Source organism: Eublepharis macularius, chromosome 5 (assembly GCF_028583425.1).
Source record: "Eublepharis macularius isolate TG4126 chromosome 5, MPM_Emac_v1.0, whole genome shotgun sequence".
Taxonomy (NCBI): Eukaryota; Metazoa; Chordata; class Lepidosauria; order Squamata; family Eublepharidae; genus Eublepharis; species Eublepharis macularius.
In genome coordinates, this window is record NC_072794.1 from 96,440,665 (window position 1) to 96,465,765 (window position 25,101).

At 42.9% G+C, this 25,101-nt stretch overlaps 1 protein-coding gene across 1 annotated transcript in view; it reads right to left on the reverse strand.

The window, feature by feature from the left end:
- MAST2 (microtubule associated serine/threonine kinase 2) overlaps positions 1–25,101 on the reverse strand; it is a 422,441-nt gene that overhangs the window by 23,328 nt on the left and 374,012 nt on the right. The window contains exons 23-24 of the mRNA XM_054979860.1: positions 24,216–24,370; positions 14,335–14,636 (exon numbers count right to left, since the gene is read on the reverse strand). Of these exons, the coding sequence (XP_054835835.1) occupies positions 14,335–14,636; positions 24,216–24,370 (457 nt within the window). The remainder of the gene's footprint in view (positions 1–14,334; positions 14,637–24,215; positions 24,371–25,101) is intronic.

Consider the following 25,101-nt stretch of genomic DNA (forward strand, 5'->3'; position numbering starts at 1 on the left):
TAGAGATGTGGAAGTATGCATTGCAAAACTTTTAAACTTTATTAAACTTACTCAGATTACAGTGGGCCTGAAACCCACCCTTCTTTTCTACCAGGAAATATCTGGATTAAAACCCCAGAGGGGAAGAGTCATTAGAAACTCTGTGACTGGCACCCTCTGCTAACAAACCATTACTAGCCTCTTTAAGAGCATGGAAACAGGATCCTGCAACAGAGGTGCATAGATAATGGTGGATACTCAGAAAATATATCAATGATAACCTTGTCTAACTATAGAAAACACTGAAGAGTTGTTAGTGATAGCACCCCATAAAAAAACAAAGGGATATAACCTGTCCAGAAAGAACACAGGAGTGTTTGACTCAGCGTCGGTTAGTCAGAACATAGATTCGTGACTTGAAGAGCAGGCTTGCAAGTATGCGGCTGGGCTAGTTTTGCTCTTGGCCTTGACCACCTTCCTGGTGCTATGGCGTTGAGTTGATGGATAGGGCCTTTGACCATAACGTTGATAGTAGGGATACCTCTCGGGATGATGCTGGCAAGTTTGAGGACCTTGGTTGTTGTGACTGGGAAGAGGCAATGATGCCAAGAGACTGTGCGGTTTGGTGATTTTTCTTCATTTGGCTCAAGGAGTTGTCAGGGCTCCCCCCCCGCAAAAAACAGCAACATGCCTTTAAAGAAAAATCCTCAATCTTGCTCTTTTTATCCTGAGGAAGAACTGCTGAACGTAACCAGGTGTGATGCCTGATAAAAAACAGCGGAAGCCTTGGATCTGGCTGAGCAATCCACTTCGTGTTTTTCTACGGACATCTGTTGTTTGGCTAATTAAGTAGTCTCCCTTTGAAGGATCCACACAAGGGCTCTGCTATCATCAGACAAATCTTGCATATAAACGGAGAGCCTCTCCAAGAGAAAATAAATTGTAGGAGCCCATGATGGCTTGAAAGGTTGTGATTTTAAAGTTGAAAGCCACAGGCACATATTTTGTGGCCCATGCATCCAGTTTTCTTCCCTCTCTGTCAGCCGGGGCTGATAAGGGACCATGACAGTATTGGGCTTGCACACTCTTGGCTACCAAAAAAAGATGGGTGAGGGTGGTTAAAGAGGAAGAGGCAAAACCTGCTGCTTGAGGTTGTAATATGTCTTGGAGAAGTAACAGAAGTGGAGCATGGACTTTTCCTCCTGCACTGCAAGCAATGTCTAAAGGGTCCTCCACTGGTGGGGAGACTACGGAAGCAGGATTAAAAATACAAGCCTGCAAAATCTTAACTCTCGGAATTTGGAGTAGAAGTTGAAACATCCAATTCCAGTGCCCTGGCCACACATACCAAATACAAGTGATCGTTCTCATTTGATGATGATGACGCAGTATCACCTATAGCTTTCTCTGGTGGAGGGACTGAGGATAGTTCACATGTGACATTGGAACGTGAGGTCAAATCTTCCTCCTCATCCAAATCTGAGAAGGCAGATGGTTGAGGTTGGAACCGACGAGTTGGAACAGATGAAACTCCTGGAATGGTAGTCATTGGAACATGTAGTGCTGAAACCAGTGGGACCTGCAGCTGAAATCAGAACCGACTCAGACCCTTTTAACTGTGGGAACGTGGGGGCAGATTGTTTACAACATCCTGCCAGCTATTTATGGGTGATGGAGTTGGAACTGCAGACCAAGGCACACACAAATGTGGAGCCGGTGAAGAGGCTGCTGCCAATGGGGTCAGAGAACAGAGGGCAACCAATGGTGGCCCCTGTATTGGAGAGGCCCCTGGGCAATTGTAGAACTGCCATCAGTTCTGTGGGTAGCTTGAAGCAGTAAATTCATTTAATGAAGTATAACCCCTCTCATCTCCCTGGAAAGATAGAGTTTGAGGTGGTGAAGGTGGTCGATTAGTGACCTCCTCTTCTATAATAATGGGTGGAGCCTGAACCAGTGAGTGGTTATGCTTACTCTGAGTAAAAGATGCCAACCACTTTTGTTGCTGAAGTTTGCTTTTTGCCTTTTTAACAGGTGGTTTGGAGGCAGCACATTCTGTACAGTCAGATTCAGTGAGTGATGTTTCTTGCATTCGGGTGAGTGACCAGGAAAGGTATCGCTCATCGCTGAAAGGGAATCCAACTGGAAACATTCAGAACCAATGGTTCAGATCCGAAGATCCCCCCTCCCCCCGGAACTGATGGTTGCAGTTCAGATTGGGCTGGTGGCTCTACGGCAGCAGATAACTTTACTCCTGGGTATATGAGCCTGAGGGAACTTTCTCCCATAACACTGTTTTGGGCCGAGAAGTTCTGTCAGTTCTGCTGTTTTGGCGTGAACTTCTGCTAAAAGCCACACCAAGTGGTCTATAGCCCAATTCCAAATTTTTATTGCCTCCTCACATAGGGTCCTAGACATAGTCCCCCCTTGCTTATTTAAGTAAAAAATTGTGGTAGTGTTATCTGTCAGAATTTGGACTGTCTTATTTCGAACAGTATCGGAGAAGGAGACTAGAGTATAGAATACAGCTGTCAACTCTAGAAGATTGATGTGCTCTTCACCTTCCTCTTCATCCCACATGCCATGGGCATAAGACCCCTCACAATGAGCGCCCCACCCTAGTGTAGACGCATCTGTTGTGACAGAAACCTCAGGTTGCCTATAACCAAAACTGACCCCTTTGAAAAGATTTGAGTCCTTCAACCACCAATCTAAAGACAGAAGGACCCTCCGGGGGATGCTAAGTCTCTGATTTTGAGAGTCTTTTCCTGGGGAAAAGGCTGTGGTAAACCAGAGTTGCAACGGTTGCATCCGAAGCCTTGCCAGGGGGATTACGGCCGTAGTGGCAGCCATATACCCCAGTAGCACTTGGATAAGCCTAGCTGACTGAAATCTGTATCTCTTAAAGTTCCTGATCAGCACTGTAATCTTTTGTGCCCTTTCTACAGGAAAGAAGCCAGCATCCTGTATTCCATCAATGACAGCCCCTATGAAAGGGTACAGTTTTGATTTCTTTTGATTGACAAACAAGCCCAATGGATAAAGTAGTGGAAATTTGACTATTCACATCCAACTCTGATTGTCCCACAATCAACCAGTCATTAAGGTAAGGAAATATACAACAACCTTGCATTCTGAGAAAGGCAATAACTACTGCCATGCATTTAGTAAATATTCTGGGGGCAGTGGATAAACCAAAGGGGAGTACATGGTACTGAAAGATACGAGTACCATAAGTGAAACGGAGGAACTTTTTATGGTCAGGAAAAATGGAGATGTGAAAATACACATCTTTGAGGTCTATGACCCCAAACCAACAGTGGCGGGGTATCAAGGCCAGGACCGTCTGTAAAGTGGTCATTTTAAATTTACAGACCCTTATAGACTTATTCAGTTCACGCAGATCCAGAATAGGGTGGAGTCCCCCATCTTTCTTTTCTACTACGAAAAGGTTGGAATAGAACCCAAGGGGAGGGGAAGTATCTAAAATATCTAAAACCTCCTCAATAGCCCCTTTCTGTAGTAGAGCCGAAAGCTCAGACACTACTCCAGGTTGAGTACTCTGAGAAGAAAAAAGAGGGAGCCGGAGACCAGGCCCCTGAAAAAACTCAACTTTATATCCAACTTTAACTAACTGTAAAACCCAAACATCGGAAGTAATACGGCACCACTCAGAGAAAAAGGAAGACAGCCTGTCCCCAAACAACGGGTCAGGCCCCTGTAATTGTCAGAATTGCTTCTGAGAGTGCGCCAGATCTTTAGATTGATGTTGGTTGTTTCCCTGTTTATTCTTATTGCCCTGCCTTCTCCTCAAAAAGGACAACTGTGGGCTTTGATACTGCCTTTGCGGTTGATAGCCATACCCATGGTAGGGATGAAAACAGTGCTGTCAACCTCTAGTGAAAGGTCTATATTGAGGTCGATCAGGAGCCTGATGCTGGTGCAGGACACCATAGGAACGTGCAGTGAGCCTATCTTTGCACTTCTTAGACAAGTAGTCATCTGTTTTATCTGAAAACAGGGTTAGTCCTTCAAATGGTAGGTCCTCGACCTTGCTCCTGGTTTCTGCTGGTAGAGCAGTAGTTCTCAGCCACGCGAATCTGCATATGACCAGCGCTGAGAGAAGAGCTCTGGCTGAAGTATCTGCTATACTCCTGCTCACATTGATTTGATGGCGGAACAAGCGGACAGCTTCCTCCTGTATGACCCTGAGAAAGATCCTCTGGTCATCTGGTAATCGCGGAACAAACGTTGCTACTTTAGTCCACAGCAACAATTGATAAGCAGCCATCATCGCCGCATAGTTGACAATTTTTAAAAAAAAATTTTTTATTGGTGAGCATAATTTCAAACAATATTTCAATTAAACCCTATCTGATTAAATCTAACCTAATCCCCACCCTTTCCCCCCTCCTTCTTGACTTCCAACAGCTTTCCAACCCTCTACCCCCTTTATTACTTAACATATCCTATATTAGACAATCAAGCATCCCTACATAGCAATCCTTACTCTAAGCCCTAATTACTCTATAATCTATACATTCTATATTAGTTTTACTGATATTTCTCCCCCAAATTAATAACATACTTATCAAATTAATTTTACTAATACTTCTTCCCATAATTAACAGCATACTTCTCATATCTTATACTTAACCATAATTCAAACTTAATAATAGTTAAACTAATATTCTAACTTAATAACATTTATTACTCTAAATAATTTCCTCTTCCCTTACTATATGTATGCTATATTACTTTTTCTAATATATCAATCCCACTTCTAAGTATCAGTTATAAATTCTACCCCTCCTATAGTTAACTATAATCCTAGCTTAGATTAATATAAACACCCATTTCTTCTATTGGTAAAGTCACTTCTCTCTTCTGTTTGTAGTATCATAGTTTAAAAGTTCTCAAAGTTCTCCTTTCACATCCCATTTTTTCTCCAAATATTGTTTCATTTTCGCCCAGTCTGCCATAAATTGTTCTGGGTCTTGCTCTTTAAGTTTTCTTGTCATTTTATCCATTTCTGCCATGTACAGCAATTTGTAAATCCAGTCCTCTACAGTAGGTACTTCTTGCACTTTCCATTTCTGCGCATACAATAATCTTGCTGCAGCTGTCATGTAAAATAACAATGTTCTGTGCTGCACTGGAACGTTCTCCATTCCCAAGTTCAGTAGCAACAATTCTGGGTTCTTATTTATTTGTATTTGTAAAATCTCATTTATTACTTCAATTATTTCACCCCAATACTGTTTAGCTACTTCACATGTCCACCACATATGATATAGTGATCCTTCGTGCTTTTTACATTTCCAGCACTTGTCTGACATATTAGCATTCCCCAGCGCAATTTTTTTTGGTGTTAGGTACCACCTGTATATCATCTTATACACATTTTCTTTAATATTCATGCACGTTGTAATCTTAATTGTATTCTTCCACAAGTGCTCCCAGGACTCCATCGTTATTTCTTTATGAAAGTTTATTGCCCACTTCACCATCTGTACTTTCACTGTTTCATCCTCAGTGTACCATTTTAAAAGTATCTTATAAATCTTTGAAATTTGTTTCTTGCCTTCTTGTAGCATTACTTCTTCCAATTCTGAATTTTCCATTCTTATTCCTCCTCTTGAACAGTCCGATTTGTAAAGATCTCTGATCTGTCTGTATTGAAACCAATTATAACAAGGAGACAATTCTTCTTCTGATTTTATTTTTAACGTTAACTGTTGTATTTGTGTTATCTCCTTGTAAGTTAAACATTGCTGTTCGTTATCGACAGTTCTCGGGTCTATTACTTCATATGGGACCACCCAAGAGGGGATTTGATCTTCCAGATATATCTTATATTTCTTCCAGATTGTGAAGAGGCTTCTTCTAATATAATGATGCAGAAACAGAGAGTCCGCTTTTATTTTATCGTACCATAGGTATGCATGCCATCCAAATATTTTCTTATAGCCTTCCAATGCCAGAAGTTTGCGATTTTTCAACATTATCCAATCCTTTATCCATGTCAGACAAATTGCTTCATAATACAGTCTTAGGTTGGGCAGTTGCAAGCCACCTCTTTCTTTCGCATTCTGTAACACTTTCATTTTAACACGTGGTTTCTTGCCTGCCCACACAAAGTTCGAAATTTTTCTTTGCCATTTTTCAAATTGTTTAGAGTCTTGGATAATCGGAATCGTTTGTAACAGAAACATCACACGAGGTAACACATTCATTTTTATTGTCGCAGTTCTGCCCAACCATGATAGATTCAACTTGTTCCATTTTATCAAGTCTCTCTCTATTTGTATCCACAGCTTCTCATAGTTGTTCTTAAATAAGTCTATATTTTTTGCAGTTAATTCAATTCCCAAATATTTTACTTTGTTTGTTACCTCGCAGTCCATTAATTCCATCAATTCTTGTTGTTTCTGTTTAGTCATATTTTTACATAGTATCTTCGACTTCTTTTTGTTTACGAAAAAACCGGCCAAGTCTCCAAATTTCTTTATCTTCTTTATTACCTTTGGCATATTGTCGATTGGATCCTCTACAATCAACATTATATCATCTGCAAATGCTCTGACCTTGTAGGTAAACTCTCTTATCTTTATACCTCGAATTGTATAGTCCTCTCGTATCTGGATCATCAGTATTTCCAAGATCAAGATAAACAACAATGGAGACAATGGGCAGCCCTGCCTTGTACCTTTATTTATTTTTAGTTTTTTTGTCAGATCGTCATTCACTACAATCGCTGCACTTTGGTCTTTATAAATTCCTTTAACTGCTTGTATGAACTTTTCTCCCATTTGCAGCTTTTCCATAGTGGCAAACATAAAGTCCCAGTTCAAACTGTCAAATGCTTTTTCTGCATCTACGAAAAAGAAACCAACCTCTCTATCGCAATGCTTATCATAATATTCAAGCATTTATTACTGTTCTCAGTTTGTCCTTAATTTGTCTATTAGGTAAAAATCCCGCTTGTTCTTCTGCAATGAATTCCGACATCCATCCTTTAATTCTTTCCGCCAATACCTTTGCAAATATTTTATAATCATTATTCAACAATGAAATTGGTCTATAATTTTTAACATTAGTCAAATCTTGTCCTTCTTTTGGAATCAATGATATGTTGGCCTCCTTCCAAGTGTCAGGAATCTCTTGGTCTTGCATAGCACCATTCATTACCTCCTTCAGGAGAGGCACCAGTTGATTCAGTTTCATTTTCCCGGCCATGTCGGACGCTCCTCTCCACAGGTCCGGGAGGAAACGTCCGAGCAGCCTGACCGGGCGGTTGACCTGCGAGGGTTAACCCCCAGGACTCCCAGTGAGGGAGACGGGGTCCGGAGCGCGGCGGGAAGAACCCCCTGAAAGCAATGCAGGGGGTAAATTGCCCATTTGCTCCAACGGAGGCCGGCAGACTTGCACTGCACATCGTGCGCAGCCGGGCCATGGAGAACGGCAATAAGCAGATTTAAGGTGAAGACCTGTAAGTAAGCAAATCCCTTCTGATTTTTAAGCGTATGCGAAGGATTGGTGGGAGTTGAAGCTAAGAAGGTGCGGATTTCTTCCCCTTCACGGAGTTTCGGAACTTAGCTGGCGCCCCCCCCTAAAATGGCGACGAAAAAGCAGAGCCCAGCAATGAGTAAATTGGTGATGGCGACGTTACAGGGGAAGGGGGAAACTTTGGAAGAGATGGTGAGACGAGCAGTCTTTGATGCTGTGCAGCCCTTTGTAGCGAAACTGAATGAAATGGGGCAAAAGGTTGATTCAGTGGAAAGCGAAGTGAAAACCATTAAAGAAACAGCGACCGGAGCAGAGCAGTCTGCACACGAGAACGTAGTACTCATGAAAGCAACAAGTAAGGAAGTGAAGCTTTTGGAGAATCAAATAATAGGATTGCAAGTGGACCGTGCCCAAATGGTACTGCGTCTTCAGAATGTAAAAGAGGAGCAAAGTGAAAATTTAAAAGATTTGGTGTCTGGACTTTTGGCGCCATTCGCAAAGGCAACTAGAGAAGAGTTAAAAAGCGATATTTTGGAAGTCCGGCGGACATCTTCAAAGTATGTAATGAAGCGTCAGCTGCCTCGCGAGATTATTATTGACTTTTCATCTAAGAAGACTCGGGACACCATCTTATATAATTCGTACAATGTGGACTTGGATTATTTGGGCAATAAGGTTAAAATATTGAAGGATGTTCCATTTTTGGCTCGTAAAAGAAGATTTAAGTATAAAGGACTTGCGGCTTTCTTGAGGAAATGTGATGTAAAATATAAATGGTTGTTTCCAGAAGGCGTCTGGTTTAGATATAAGGATCAAACCTACAAGATTACATCGGAAGCGCAGCTGACAGACTTTTTGTTCAACCATCAGGAGTTCCAGCAAGAAGAAAGTCCAAAGTCTGAAGGGGAAAGTGGGGGGGAGGAGAGAGCGGGCGCAGCTGCTCCAGCTGCGTAGAGAACTGAGACCGAGACGTAGGGGGGGGGGAGGAAAACCTGATCCTGAATATAGTCTGTATTGTATAAGATCTACCAATCTGATAGCATATTAGAAAGTTAACTTTTAAGAAAAATTGCAGCATGAAGGGAATACAAGACATGTAGTGTAGCGTTTGTTGTTTGTATGTTGCTCTTCCCTTTTTCCCAGTCCCCCCTTCCCTTCCCCCCCTTGTACTTTTGTAGTCTTTTGTAGTTTTTTATGTTAGATATTAAAAATAAAAAAATTAAAAAAAAGGAGAGGCACCAGTTCTTGGCCCATTGTTTTATAAAATTTTGCCGTTAATCTGTCTGGACCTGGGGCCTTCCCCAGCTTGGTTGATTGAATAGCTTCTTTTATTTCTTCTTCTGTCACCTCCTTATTCAATTTTTCTTTCCATCCTTCTGAGATTGTCGGAAGTTTCATCTTATCTAAATAATCCGCTATTGAATCTTTGTTCACCTCTTTTTTTTTATATAATTTTGCATAAAATTTTTAAAAAGGCTTTACTAATGGCGACTTGATCACTTAGTAACTTATCATCTTCTCGTATCGTGCTAATAATTTCCTTCTCTTTCCTCTTTTTTAGTTGCCATGCCAAATATTTCCCAGGCTTATTTGCTCCCTCAAACGACCTCTGATTCATCCTCTTTAAATTCCACTCCAATTCTTTATTGTTCATTGCCGATAACTGTTCCTGCAAAATTTTAATATCCTGATATATTTTCTTTTTGCCTGGTCTCTTTTTAAGTTGAATCTCTTTGGCTTTAATTTTTTCCATGATTTCTTGTCTTTTTTCCTCCTTTTTCCTCCTATCTCTTGCATTCAAGTCCATTAGTATCCCTCTGATCACAGCCTTATATGTATCCCAAACCTTGTTTGTCGATACTTCTTTATTCAAATTGCATTGCAAAAAGAACTTGGTCTCCCTTCGCAGTAACGCAATATTCTCTTCCATTTGTAACAGGTCCTCATTTATTCTCCATCCTCTTCTTTTACTATTCTTACCAAATTTCCACACAATTGGATTATGATCTGAGCCTACCTTTGGCATTATTTCCACCTCTTTAGTCCAAAGCAACAGTTCTTTGGAGGCCCAGATCATGTCAATTCTTGATAGTGTAAAATGTCTTGCAGAATAATATGTATATTGTCTACTCTTGGGGTACTGTCTCCTCCATACATCCTCTAAACTTTCCTGTTTCGTGATTGCAAAAAATGACTTTGGTAGTAATCCTCTTTTCTTTTGTGTAGTCTTAGATTTCTTGTCCTCCTCCAAGTTCGTAACTCGGTTAAAATCGCCTGGCAATATTATTTGATCATAAGACAATTCATCTAACTGTTTTTGTAAGTCCATAAAAAAATTTTCTTTTGCACCATTAGGCGCATAAATTCCAATCACCAATGTCTTTTTTGAATTCCAAATTATTTCCACCACCAAATATCGAGCTTCTGCATCACTTAACACCACTTTAGGCTGTAGTTCCTCCTTTATATACAATACAACACCCCTCTTTTTCTGTTTGGAGGCAGCTACAAACTCTTTTCCCAGCTTTGCCATTTTCAAATATTTTACATCTTGCTTTCTGATATGTGTCTCTTGTAGGCATACAATTTTACATTTCTGTTTTACAAGCCAGTGGAAAATAACCTGATGTTTACAGGGTGAGTTTAGTCCATTTACATTCCAAGATAGAACTTTACACTCCATGATCAAGGCTTTGTGGGTTTTGGTAAGTCCTTTTCATTTTTACTGATAAAATCCTCCATTTTCTGACCAGATCTGATGCTCTTTCTTGCTCTGCCAAATTCAAATGTCAGTCCCTCTGTCATTTCCCATCGGTATTTTACTTTCATTTCTTTTAACATCTGAACTAGCTCCCTGTATTTCTTTCTTTCCAACAACACTGATCTGGGCAGTTCCTTCATGATTCTTACCGCCTTTCCATCAACTTCTAGTGGATCCTGAAACTGTTTGGTCACAATTAATTCCATTGTATTTCTTGTCGTAAATTGCACAATCATGTCCCTTGGTAGCTTCCTCTGAGACGCAAATTTTGAGTTGATTCTGTACACCACATCTAGGAGAGCTGCAATTTCCTCTTCCTCCTTCCCCAGGTACTCTGCCAAAATTTCTGTAATCTGCTCTCGGGCGGTCTTTTCCTCTGTTTCCGGGATCGAACGAAATCTTAGTTGTTTTTCCATTTGTTTACTTTCCGCGTTGGTCACTCTTGCTTTCAATCCTCTCATCTCTGTCTTCTGCAAATCCATCGTATTTTCTACTACCTTAACTCTCTGCTGCGTGTCTGATATGTCTTTTACCAGTTCTGCCATTTCCAATTTAAGTGTCTCTTTAAAGTCTCTAAAATCTTTTGCCATCTCCTGTATCATACCTTTGAGCTCTTTATTGCCTTTATTGCCTTCTGTATCTTCAGAAACTTTTTTGTCAAGATTCTCCATCGCAGCTTGCCACTCCTTCTTCGACATCGTGGGGCTAGATTTACCACGCTCCCACGAGTCTGCCCTTTTCCTTAAATCCGTGGCGCTGATTTATTGCTTCCAATTGCTTTAAAAAGTCCCAATTTGCTCGGTTTTTGTTAAAAGTTGTTTTGCTCAGTCCAAAATGTCGGGCGTTTTTTCTCTATGGTTTTAACTTGAAGCAAACGGCCTTACCTTCTTCCAAGATGTCCTACTTCCTGTTTCATTGAAGCCAAAACTTTGCCCTTCTCTGAAATGGCGAACTTCCACTTCCGGTATTAACACAGACCGCCTCTTGCCAGTCGGGGAAGCCTCCTCAACGGTCCGATCACCCTGTCAGGTGAATCCGAGGGAGGGGAGTCATATGATCGCTCATAACGGGTGTAGTCCTCATATTCCATATCAGAGAACCTCAGGGTCATTCTGGATCCCATGGAAGAGCAAGCTTGCACCGAAGGGGATCTGGAGTGCCCTTTGGTTCCACGGTCCAAGAAGTAGGAACCTACCCTGTAATAGCGATGTGAAGTAGAGCCCATTGGGGAGCGATGATGTCTGGAGTAAGGGCTGTGTCTCTCCCTAAAACTCTGTCTCGGGCAACCCCTCTCAGCATGAGAGGAGCGTGACAACCATGAGCCACGAGAAGGTGATCGAGCTATCCCCGATGGTAATGGAGGTTTTTCGATCAGAATGACATCCTGCTCTCCAGACCCCTTAGATCTCGGGGTGTCTCAGGGGGAGATTCTATCACCGAAACCATGACATCTCTTCTCAGGTGGTTTGGGTCTAACCGCGACATGCTGTTCCGCTGCTGGTTGCGGAGATATGACACTCTCCAAGACCTGCTTATCTGATTTGGAGGACTGATGCCTCTTTTTCTTTTTCTTTTTCTTTTCCAGGGTAGAGCCTGATGGTACCAAAGATCCTTTCAGAACCGAAGTCTTCTGAGACAAAGGGCTACTTCGACGATCCGATGTGGCTCCACTCCGAGGAGTTCTTGGTTCCAACAACCCTGGAGTCATGGAGCCTTTCTGGATCGATTACCCGACATCGCCAACGATGGTTCCAAAGCTGGCATTAATTCCAAAGGGGTTGGATCCAACAGGGTAGGCGCGATCGGTTCCGAGGAGCTCCGAACCGGTGTTGCCGGGCCCAATGGCTGAGGCTCGGTGTGGGCAGGCGATGGGTGGGAGTGAGGTGATTTAGCTCCAGAGGGCCCAGTGTCGGTAGGGTAGCTGATCCTTGCACAGAGGATTTTCCCCTAGAAGGAGGGACGGTCGCTGCCATGGCGCGCTGCCACAAAGAGGCTTGAAGTCTACCCACCAGCTCTGCCCTGGCCTTCAGAGTGAAGGTGCGGCAGTGCTTACAGGCCCGAGTGTTGTGGGTTTCCCCCAAACAGTACAGGCAATTGGAATGGCCATCGGATTTGGTCATCTTCCTATCGCATGAGATACAACTTTTGAATAGAGCTTTCTCTGACATTCTTACAGATTAAGAAGATCTCTCTCTGAAGAAGTAGAGTGAGCAAGAACCTCTCAGCGGCAAAAGAGGAACTGAGGGTACGTCGGGGGCGCCCCGCCTCTTAGAGACCATTTTCGGCGGGAAAGACGACCACGCATGCTCATTGAGAGGTGAGGATGCCCCCTAGTGTTTCTGAGCTTTAAAAATCTCCGGAGTTGGCAGGCCTGTGTGTGCGCAGTCCCATGTGGGACTGCACAGGAAGACCGTAGATGAACTGATGGTTGCAGTTCAGATTGGGCTGGTGGCTCTACAGTGGCAGATAACTTTACTCCCGAGTATATGAGCCTGAGGGAACTTTCTCCCATAACACTGTTTCGGGCCGAGAAGTTCTGTCACTTCTGCTGTTTTGGCGTGAACCTCTGACAAACAATACGTTGTGGGTTCCACTCAGACACAGCAGATAAAACCACAGCAGATAAAAGCTAGATAAATTTCTTCACAGCTAGCCTGTGCATGCGTAGTCTCAATGTGGGACTGCACGTAAGAATGACGATGAATAGGAAGTTTGTGTTTTGTTTTTCAACAATTAGGGAACCACACACTCACTAGAAATGAAGGGTATTGGGGTGGAAGGTTAGCTGTAATGTAGAATATGGATGTGCAATCTGGACCCTGGATTTGGGGGGAAAGCCAGATTTTTGCTGATCCAGCTAAATGCTTTGCCAAATCAAATCAGAGAATCCCAGACCCAAGCTGGGGAAGTTGATTTCAGCCTCTGGCCGCCTCCCTCCTAGGCTTCTCTCACTTTTTTCCAAAAGGAGGAAGAAGAGGAAGGGAGAGTGAGGTAGGGAGGAGGGAGGGAGTAGCCAGTCCATGGAGGAGTTCTCCTTGTCTGTCTGGCTTCTGGGAGTGACAATGGTTCACCTGGGCTAAATTGCTACAGTGCCCCTTGCTTCAGTTTGGTTTGGGTGGAATTCTTTGTTTTGACATGATTCTCTGGTTTGATGTTGATCCACTTTGATTCTGGGGTGGGGTGGGGGAGAATCCATCAATTCCCTAGCTTCAGTCTGGTCCTGTTGGGCTTCCTTTTGCATTTGGGAGTGTGCCTGTGGCCACTAGCAGTTTTTGCCTGAGAGCCTGAGTTTTTGCCTGAGAGCCCACTTAAAAATATTTCCCCCATAAAAAACAATGGAGAGTAGTTGGGGGCACCTTAATGGGCTCATAGAATTGGACAATGGGGTCCAATCTTCCTGAAACTGGGGTGTGTGTGTCAGGAGTAGGATCCATGCACATTTGGTGGAGTTTTCTTGAATAATGTTCCCACCAGTCCTCCAGACAGTTTTCCCCATAGGGAATAATGGGCAAATAAATTTGGATTCTCTGATCTGTCTTAACCGGATCAGAGAACCATTCCCGGATTTCAGTAAACCTGGTTTTTTGGGGGGAATCCCTGAAACCCAGATCTGGATTTCCTGAATATTTTGTGTGTGCACACCCCTAATGTAGAATGGCTTTGGCTTTTACAACAGCATGGTTTTGCACTTTTATCTGTTCGCTTTCTGTTTTTGTATTCCACATTATCTGCCACAGCCCTTTTTAGTACTTCTATATTCCTGCATTTTACTATTTATTCATGTACCGTACTTTGTCTGAACATTCATCCTGGTCATACCCAATACCCATCAAGGTCCCTGGAATGCTAGATGACTTAGAAAAGTCAACTGGATTGAGAAGCGTGTATGAGCTGAATTGTATGAAAGAGGACAGGTCTATGTGGTGGGTAACACAGAAAGATGAGATTCTTGTTTCCCCATCACTATATATAGAGAAACTGGGAAGAAATGCAATGGCCCCATGAGAGTTAACATACTGGCAAATACTGACTACACTAAGCTATCTGAATACAGCAGAGATAATATTTCCATCTCCAGAGATATGTACCTGTCAATGTTGAGCTGCTCACATTACTGACAGTAGAAGAAGGTGTTTTTAATCCATCATCATCATCTAATTGGAGTTCTCGTTCTACAGGCTGTTCTGGAATTTGTAGAGGAAGTCCTTCTCGTGGCTGTGCAATAGGGAGTGGTATCCCATCCAACTGTTTCTTTTTTCCCTCCTCCTCAGCTGAAATGGCAAAGCGGGGCATGTCGAAAAGCACTGAACAACGTCGACGGACAGTCAATGGTGGGCTGGAGTCACTCTCTGTGTGAGAGGATTCGGATACTGAGAGGTGTTTACGTAATCTGAAGGAGAAGAACATAATACATTACCTTCCATGTATTCTACAATAAAGTCAGTGAGATGTAAAGTGTTAAGAGATATACAAGCACTATAGGCCTGAAGTCTAGAGTGGACCAGTAAACCAGTAAACAAAGAAAATGGAAGAGGATACAAAATTTAAAGGACAGAGACCATTTGCAGACTTCAGATGAAGAGAAACTCATCTGTTAATAAAACTGACAAAATCAAAAGGTGCCACCGCTCAGCAACAGACCATATGTTTTGCACGCAAAAGATCCCAGGTCCAGTCCTTGGCATCTCCACTTAATAGGTATCAGGTAACAAGTGTTGGAAGAAGACTCACTCTGCCTGAGATACTGAAAGGTTGCTCACAGTCAGACAATACTGAGCTAGATGGATCAATACAAAGGCAGCTTTATACATTCAAATATTTCAGTCAACACAATTTCTCCAAAGTCCTGGTACCTCATGGTACAAAGGCTCCCCTGATCACAGTCATTCTGGTGGAAATGCTTTCCCCATGTGTTTCAGTATACCAAAGCCAAATAGATTTTAATGTTTCAGACAGAAAGCATTATGAAAGCTGAAGCATTTATTTTGAAGTGTTAGCAATTCTATAATGATTTTTAAACATCCATATAAGTTTTGTCAGTAAACCTTACAACAGTCCTACATGGTAAAGAAACACAAAGCTGGAAGGGACTCAAGGGTTACCTAGCACAAAGCCCTGAACAATGCAAGAAATTTACAGTTACCCACCATCCACTTCCCCAGTGGTCACTGCTCTATGCTCAGAGGAAGGCAAAAACCTCCAGGATCCCCAACCCATTCCTTCCTGTCCTCAAAGTGGCAAATGGTATTATACTATACATACAAGAAAGAGCCTCAAGAGCCTTGCACTAGCTCATACTTCCTGCTTTCTGTCTCCCCATCTGCCTAAATTCATACTGAGTAGAGATGGGCATGAAACGAACTACGGAACAAAATTCCAGATGGAACGGCTGGTTTGTTTGCAGAGAAACACGCTGTTACGACCCTTTCTTTCTCTAGGATAGATTTTTCCTTTAATCTTTCCCTTACACCCTCTGGGTAGATTGCTGCCACCAGGAATATTATATTCCACGATATTTTATTTAAGGTTTCCCTTTAGAAATGTGCCTAAGCGTCAGGCTCCTTCACGGTTCTATGTGGCCCTGAGGATAGGAATGGGATATATCAATGACAGCTACTCTGGGATATAACAGTAACAAAATAAACTTTTATTTTTTCAAGACGCGTATCGGTTTCATAAAGTAGTTCTCGGTTCTTAAAGTTACTTCATTTAAACTCATTCTCACAGATCTCTTCTAAGGCTTCACACACAGTTAGCCTCTTTCTCTGACTCAATATTTCTCTCACAGACGTGTTTAAAGTTACTCAGGCTGTACACAGCTTGCCTGCTTTCCTCTGACTATATTTTTCTCACAGAAATGCTTAAAACTCCTCAGGCAGCACACAGCTGGCCTTTCTTTCCCTGACTGAGCGTTCTTACACAAACATGCTCAGTTCAGGTTCCATACAGGTTATATTTCTCTCATAAATACTTCAACATACTCAGACAGCACACAGCTAGCCTGCTTTCTTCTGACTGAAACTTTTGCTCTCCACTCTGTCTAATCTGCATTCACTCCGCCCACACTCTCAGTCATCAACCAATCATATCACTCACTCATCCCTCTCTTTCACCCCACTCTTCACCTAGCTCAAACCAAGCATTTAAAGATACATGCACACATTTACTTGAAATAATTACAAATCCACCCCCCCCCTTGTCCTTAAGCGGAACACATCTCTTTTCCAGAAGAGTTGTGTGCAGCTTCCTCTGGCTTAGGGAATGTTTTCTCTGCAGTTCCTGTTAAGTTCATTTCTCACTCTTCCGTGGTTTTTGTTTTAAAGTCTTGGGTTTCTTTAGCCTGTGTTCCTCCTCTGCTGGGGTGTCATCTAACTCTCTGGGATGTTCCACTGCTGGGCTGAGGTCATCTTCCTCTCTGGGATGTTCCACTGCTGGGCTGAGGTCATCTCGGCTTTGGCCTTCTCTACTAGGTTGTCGTTTACTTCTTCTGGTCGTTTCTCTATCAATATTGTTATTTTCTAAATAGTCTATTTCGTTCTTGAGAACAGAGTTTGAGCTGCTCAGTTCTTTACACACTGTCTTCATGTTTGATGCACTGGTTGACTCATTTAGAAGGCTAGCATCCTTCAAGGAGTTTCCTAACTCTTTATACTGTTTTTTGCACATGCTGAGCTTTTCTAGTACTTTACATTTGTCTTCAACCAGTTCAGCAACTTTACTATCAAGTTGTTTCTCTCTTCCTACATAAAGTCTATTTCTAACTGATTGATAGCTTCTGTACATTTGTAGAAAGACAATTAAAAGGGCAACAATGGCAAAATAAATCACCATTTCTAAATGCTGAATCTTTTTGTTGCTGTTTTCTAGGGCTTTCTGCTGCAGCCTTTGGTTTTCTATATCCAAACCTGGGTAACTGACTTCTAAACGTTCAGCCTTCTTAAAAGATGTTTTCATAAGCTCTAGACTTTTCTGAAGCTGTAGGTTCTCACTTTCCAGTTCTTTGTTTTCTAATTGTAACTGAGCCATCTTGATGTTTATACTCTTCAAAGATTCAACTGTTTTGTGTTCTAAATTCTCTTCCTCAGTTTGTGTACTCTGTTTTTCTAAGGACTCTGGCTGAAATCTGAGGTCTTTATGGCTATCTAAAATCTTTTCCAGCTTTCTATTTTCCACATCCAGATTGGAGTTTTCTTGCTCTAAAGTACCTATTTTTTCACAAGTTATCTTTAGATTAGTAACCCTTTTCTGTAACAGCTCATTTTCCTACACAAAAATGCCTGTTTCTGCATTCATCTCATTTTGCCTGGCTTTCTCTCTTATGTCTTTTAACTCAGAATCTGTCATAATTTCTCTTTTAAACTCCTCAGAGTTTTTATTTATGCCTCCTTCTATTTCTTGGGACATTTCAGCAGTAATACTACTGATGAGTTTGTGTCTCTCTTTTCCCCTCCTGCAATGTATCGATTGTGTCTGTTGCTAAGATACCTAGGGACTTGTCTTCTGCTCCCCTGGCTTCAACTTGTAGAACATCATTGGAGTCAGTGCATATTTGAATTCTTGCCTTTGCTCCCATTACATCTCTTCCTAATACTACTGGCATTTTCTGTTCCTTAATAACTGCTACAGGAAAATCTTCTTCTTTTCCTCTCCAGTTAATTTTTAGCTGGGCTAGTGGCACTCTTTTAGAATTTGCCCACACACCTTGCAAGGATATTTGCTTATCTGGAATCAGGTTTTTCTTATCAACCAAATTCTCCCTGACCAGTGTTACTGAGGCTCCTGTGTCTAGAATGGCTAAAGTATCTCTCCCATTTATTTGTACCACCTCTCTCAGTTCAGTATCCTGAGCAACTTTATCTATCTTTACCCCACATCAGTAGACTGTTTCTTCAGTGTTTGTGGGTAAGGTAGTGTTTCTACTGGGTATGTCATTTGTTTTTGTTGAGCTTTTGGAATTTCTAGCATCTTCATCGCTCTGATCATCTGAGTCAGTTCTAGTGACCCTCCTTACATGCTCAAGCGTTGTTTGCTTAGGTTGGTTCTTTAGACATTTGTAAGCTAAATGCCCTTTCAGACCACATACAAAACATCTTCTATCATTCCAATATCCCTCTTGGTTTCTTTCTATATTTTCATCCTGACTTTTTATAATCTCAGCTCTCTCATATGTTTCTTTCCTTTCTCCCTCTTGTCCTTTACTTGATTTAAACTCTGGTTTATAAGAATAGTCTTTCTTTTCATGGCAATCCCAACCTCCTCTATTAAGTGTTAATCTATCTGCCCACTCTGATGCTTGGTTGACATTCTCTGGAAGTTTATCTTTAACCAGAAGTCTGATCTCTGAAGGAAGTTGAAATAAAAACTGATCCAAAATCATTAGATCTCTTATTCCGTCTTTAGAGTTAGCTTTGGCAGATGAAATCCACTTATCAAAATAGTCTGTCAGTTTGGCACTAAAAGACTTAAATGACTTCTCTTTCTGAGGTACTAGGCTTCTGAACTTCTTTCTGAAGTAATCAGCACCTAGCCTAAATCTGTCATATACTGCCTCTTTGTATTCAGCATAAACAACAAGTTTATCTGAGGGAAATGTGTTGTAGATCTCAGCTAATTCTCCTCTAATTAAGCTGGGTAAATACTTCATATATTGTGTCTCTGGTATTCCCCAGTTCTGAGCAGATCTTTCGAAAGTGGACAGGAAAATTTGTGGATCTTCTCCTGACACATACACCATAAAATCTTTTGGGGTAACTCAAGGTAAATCAGCTCTGGGTTCAGAGTTTCCCTCCTTTTTGTCCCCATTCTTAAGTCTCTCTCTTTCTAATTGTAATATTTCTGCTTTCCAAACTGGTTTGTCTTTCCATCTCTTGAACTCTAAGTTCCATTTCAGCTTTCCACTTTTCTCTCTCAAACTGTTTTTGTTCTATTTCAGCTTCCCTTTCAAACTGTTTTTGTTCATTCCACTTTTCCATCTCAAACTGTTTTTGTTCTATTTCTCGAGTTCTAAGTTCTACTTCAACTTTCAACTTTTCCTTTTCAAGCTGCTTTTGTTCATTCCACTTTTCCCTCAGAAACTCTAAATATTCTGGACTAGAGTTGTACATTCCCTCAAGGTCTCTCTCCTCTGCAGTTCTACTTGGCTCCACACTGCTTTGTATCAGTATAACTCTCAGTTCTTCTACACTTTTCCCCTCATGAGGTAAATTTAACTCATTGCACTTCTGGATCAGAGCCTCCTTTTTCTTGTATTTCCTTCTACAAGTTTACTTCACCAGATTATCAAAAAGAGTCCAGTAGCACCTTTAAGACTAACCAACTTTATTGTAGCATAAGCTTTCGAGAATCACAGTTCTCTTCGTCAGATACATCTGACACCCAGCTTTTTCTGTTGATGACCGGCCGGCCAGACATGGCCCCGGACAATCTGGCCAGAGCTCTGGAGGCTGTGAGGGCATGATTGAAACAGAGCAGGCTGAAACTGAATTCGGTGAAGACGGAGGACCTGCAGCTGGGACAGGGGCTGCCAGATGTTGGGATCCAGCTCCCCGCCCTGGATGGGACACCACTGGCAACTTTGCCAGTGGTGAAGAGTCTGGGCGAGTTCCTGGATACCTCCCTGTCGATGGAGGCCCTGGTCACAGCAGTTGCCAAGTTTGCATTTTTCCATCTCTGTCAGATCAGGCAACTTGCCCCTTACCCAATGCCCCTGGACCTGGCTACAGTGACCCATGCAACGGTCACCTCCAGGCTAGATTACTGTAACTCACTCTATGCTGGGCTACCCCTGGGCATGATCCGGAAACTACAACTGGTTGAGAATGCGGTGGTGCAGGTCCTGATTGTTATATCCTACCAGTCACATATCACACTTGTCCTGCGCCAGCTGCACTGGCTTCTGGTTGAATTCCGAATCAGGTTCAAGGTGTTGGTTCTTACCTTTAAAGCCCTGAGCAGGTTGGGACCGGCATATCTTTGGGACCTCCTCTCCCTGTATGTTCCCCAGAGACTGCTTCGATCAGCGGATAAATGTTTACTGGTGGTCCCTGGCCCTAAGGAAGCCTGCCTCGCTTCAACCAGGGCCAGGGCCTTTTCAGTTCTGGCCCCATCCTGGTGGAACGCTCTGTCAATGGAGATTCGGGCCCAGTGGGACATATTATCGTTCTGCTGGGCCTGTAAGACAGAGCTGTTCCGCCAGGTGTTCGGTGGTTGAAGGGGGCAGTGCCATGTCGGCCTCCCACCTTTGGGGTGGGAGGTTCTCCCCACCATTGCACCCTAAAGTATTTGGTTAATTTATTTTATTATTGTTTATTGTATGTTGATTTTAGAATTATTGTTTTCTTGTTTGTATTAATTTTAACTGTTGTTCACCGCCCAGAGCCCCTGAGGATGGGCGGTTTATAAATCAAAATAATAAATAAAAGAAATCGAAATAAATAATTCTTGTATTCAGAAAGTGTTCTAATGTGTAATTAGGTGAGAATATGCAGCAATGTGATATTAAATACTGTGATAATGTGCAAATATTCAACAAATTATATGAAATGCTATGATGGACATGTGATGCAGACTTGGGTTGGTTTGGTCAGCAACCACGTCTTCTAGGGAAGAGGGGCTTCATGTTGTGGGATGATAATACGACCCTGCGAACCCTGCCAGCGGGCCTTAGAATACCCTCATCCCAAGAAAGGGGAGGTCTCCATCAGTGTGCCATGTCCAGGAGGTGAAGTTTGTCGGCGGCCAGTCACTCACTGTTTCTCAGCATGAGAGATGGGTGTGTCAATCAGTGTGTTTCCCATCTGGGGAGGATACCCCACACACCATCCATGGGACTTGGGGAAGTAACTCTCACCTCCCCAACCACGGGGAGGAGGGGCAGCTGCTAACATGTCCCACACGCCAGCTGTGTGGTCACCTGTAGGGCCATGTAGGTGGGACCGGGGGGTGTCGCCAGGTGGCAGTCAAACCCTCCGCCCTGAGTTGGGAGGCGGCCTGACATCTTCCCGCCCGAGCCCACCTGTGAGGAGAGGGTGGCCGCTGACATGACCCCAAACACCAGATGTGTGGTTGCCCATAGGGCTGGGTGGGTGGTTGCCGCCAGGCAGCAGCCAGACCCCCCGCCCTGAGTTGGGAGGTGACCGGACACCTCCTCGTCTGAGCCCACCCATGAGGAGGGGGCGGCCGCCAGCATGACCCACAGCACCAGACATGCAGTCGCCCATAGGGCCATGTGGGCAGGCATAGAGGGTGCCGCCGGGGGGCAGTTGGGAGGTGGCCGGATGCCTCCCCGCCCGAGCCCGCTTGCAAGGAGGGGGTGGCTGCCAACATGATCCACACACCAAACGTGAGGTCGCCCCTAGGGCTGTGTGGACAGGCACAGGGGGTGCCATCAGGGGCTGGCTTGACCCCCCACCCCAAGTTGGGAAGTGTCTAGAGGCTTCCTTGCCTGAGCCCGCCCGTGAGGAGAGGGCAGCCGCTGACAAGACCCACATGCCAGACGTGCGGTCGCTCCTAGGGCTGTGCGGGCGGGCACAGGAAGTGCCGCCGGGGGGTGTCCAGAACCCCTGCCCCAAGTTGAGAGGTGGCTGGACGCCTCCCCGAGCCTGTCCGCGAGGAGGGGGCGTCTGCTGACATGACCCACACACCAGACATGCGGTCACCCCTAGGGCCGTGCGGGCGGGCACAGGGAGTGCCACCGCGGAGGTGGCCAGAAGCCCCGCCCCAAGTTGGGAGGTGGCTGGACATCTCCCCGAGCCTGTCCACGAGGGGGCGTCTGCCGACATGACCCACACGCCAGACGTGCGGTCACCCCTAGGGCTGTGCGGGCTGGTACAGGGGGGTGCTGCCGGGCAGCAGTCAGATCCCCCACCTTCAGTTGTTAGGCGGCAGGATGCCTCCCCAAGCCCGCCTGCAAGGAGGGGGCAGCCACAGACATGAGGATGGACATGAGGGTCCATCACTTCAAAAGGAGGCATAAGGCAATTGCCATTGATGGCTCCAATTCTATGGGACTTTCCTGGGGGCACCAGCTTTGGGGCTCTATAACTCGGAGATCCATATTGCAATCTTCATGAAACTTGGAGGGTGGCTGGAAGAGAGCCTACTGAAAACTCCCTGCGAGTTTGGGCTCTCTGTGCAGGAAGGGGCCGTCCTGGGCCCCCTGAACCTTGAACCAGTTTGGAAATCGGGTGAGTTTGTTAAGTTCATGTTCTGTGTTCCATAGAAATTAATGAACCATGAACCAAGCAGTTCATTTTTTTCATTCCATGCCTATCTCTGGTCTCCACCATCCTATAATTATGCATCAGCTTTTTCCTACCTAAATGCAGAACATTACATTTATCTCTTTTGAAATTCATTTTGTTCATTTTAGCCCAGTTTTCCAGCCTGTCATGATCATCCTGAATCTTGATTCTGTCTTCTAATGTATTTGCTATCCCTCTCAATTTAGTATCAGCTGCAAACTTAATGAGCATCCTCTCTATTCCTCCACCCAAGTCATTTATAAAGATGTTATATAACACAGGGCCCAGCACAGATCCATGAGGCACTCCACTTGTCATTCTTCTCCAAGAAGATGAGGAACCATTTACAAGCACTCTTTGGGTACGATCTGTCAACCAGTTATAAATCCACCTAACAATAGTATGATCCAAACCACAAGAATAACACGTGCAGCCTTATTAAAGGCCTTACTGAAATTAAGATAAACTATATCTCCTGATCTAACAAAGTAGTAACTGTCTCAAAAAAGGAGATAAGGTTTCATTTAGCTGCACTTTATCTCTCTGCTAGGGTTTTAGCCTTTAAGCGTTGTTCTGCCTTATCTTAAAACATGTTAATCTTAATTTATTTTAACTAGAATCTATTTTAACTAGAGAAGCTGCAGTTTTGTTCTAATTAGTTGGCCGGTTTGCTATCTGGAATAGCAGTTGCAAATCATGTGCCCTTGCAAGAACCGGGAGAAAAAGTGCAGGAGGGTGAACTCACATCAACATATCCTGGAAAAGTCTACAAAACAGCTGAAAATTGATGACTTCATCTCTGCTAAGAGCAACATAAGTAGCTTATCAGCCTTTTACTCTGCAAACAGAAACGAACTGTTAGAACTTCTTAACTGCAGACTGGGGACTGAAGCTGGGGGAAACTGTTTCACTTGTCTAAGGCCAACTATTATTTTTATGGCGAAATCAAACTATGAATTGGGTGCTTAACAACTCATACACATCCACTCACTATGCTACACAGCAAAACTTAATTACGCAACAATACTGAAAGGTCTAAAAGAACACTAATTTATACAATTTATGAAAGTTATAAATTATTTTTGATTGATATACATATGTGAAAGATGACAACTTTGTAGCAGTGACAACTGTTGTACAAAATGTTTTCCCTTTTCCTTTTTAAAATTCATTATTTAAGCATTCTGGAGGTCAAGCTGTTTTATTTTTGCCTTGATATAAATGCAGGGCAACTATTTCTGGGTGTTCATAGGGGCTGTAATTTTACACATTGTTACTCCACTCAAATTCCACAAACTGCAATGGAATTTAAGCAGTGAATTCCTTGAGTAGTAGTAACCTGAAGACTAGGTTAAACCATCAATCCCAATATTCAGATTTTTATCAAGAATCCTTGTATTTTGCAGTCAATTATCAATTGAGTTTTTAGATATAACACTCTAAACATCTCTTTCTGCTTCATATGCACATTCACAGGAGAAGATCTGGAACATCACTTTAGAACTGTCTAAAAATAGAAGGTGGTTTTCCCACAGCAGCAGAATTTATTTTGTTGTGTTTATTGTATATTGATAAAAACAATTGCAGGAATGCTCTGTAATATATTTATAAAATATTAGCGCATCACAAACTTCGTCTGATGAGCCACTGCACTTTCTACTCAACAAAAGTAGGGAGAAGAGCTGAAAGACATTTAGCATTTTCTTTAGCAAGAATTGTGCGCTCACATTTCAGGTGACCCAATCACCCAGCTGCGGTCTCGACTCTTCAGGCCAGCAAGGTTGTCCAGTCTATCATCCTTCTCTTCACTCAAGCTGCGCTTGGTGGGAGGTGGTGTTTTCCTCTCTTCATGGATGGAAAGACGTTCCATGCTGCTATATACCTGTAAGTATGATCCAACTTCATATTAGCACATGGAAGATATAAAGTACTGCTCTCAGAAAGGGAACGTTTCTATAGAATAACTAAATCTGGCAATATTTTTTCAATTTGTTGCTGCAGGCTACAATAGAACATGGTGCCAACAACTTATCCATGTGGTGATGGGAATTGTGGGCACAAAGGTGAATTCATCTGCTCACTAGACAACTCTTTGCTGCATTTAAAACATGTTGCACTAATGCTGCTATAAAGACTTTTGAGTAGTATAATAGTAACAGATTTTAGAAAGCAATGATTCACCAGTTTAATGCAAGGAGTGGATCAGTTTTTGTAAAATTTTCAACCATGGAGGACATTTATTTCAAAAAATTACTATGGCACAAGCTCTGTCCAGAGAGATTTTCTAAAGAGAAATTCTACTCCTTCCTGACTAATTTGCTTAGTCAATCATGCTTCAAAAGCTGCTTCACAATAACATTTCAAACCACTGAACAGTTAACAGGAAGAAAAAAAGGAATCCATGTTTATGATACTGAATTAGACTGAGAACTTTATTTCCATAAATGTGATGAAAACAACATTATTAAAAATTACATCAGCAGGATAGCTATTAATAAATTATTTGGCTGAATTGTCAGGCAAGGTTTTCAAAATGATGAGCCACATTATACAAATGCTATACTATTTTCCAGCGTTCAATAGCTGCAGTAGCTCAATTTAGCACATCACCAA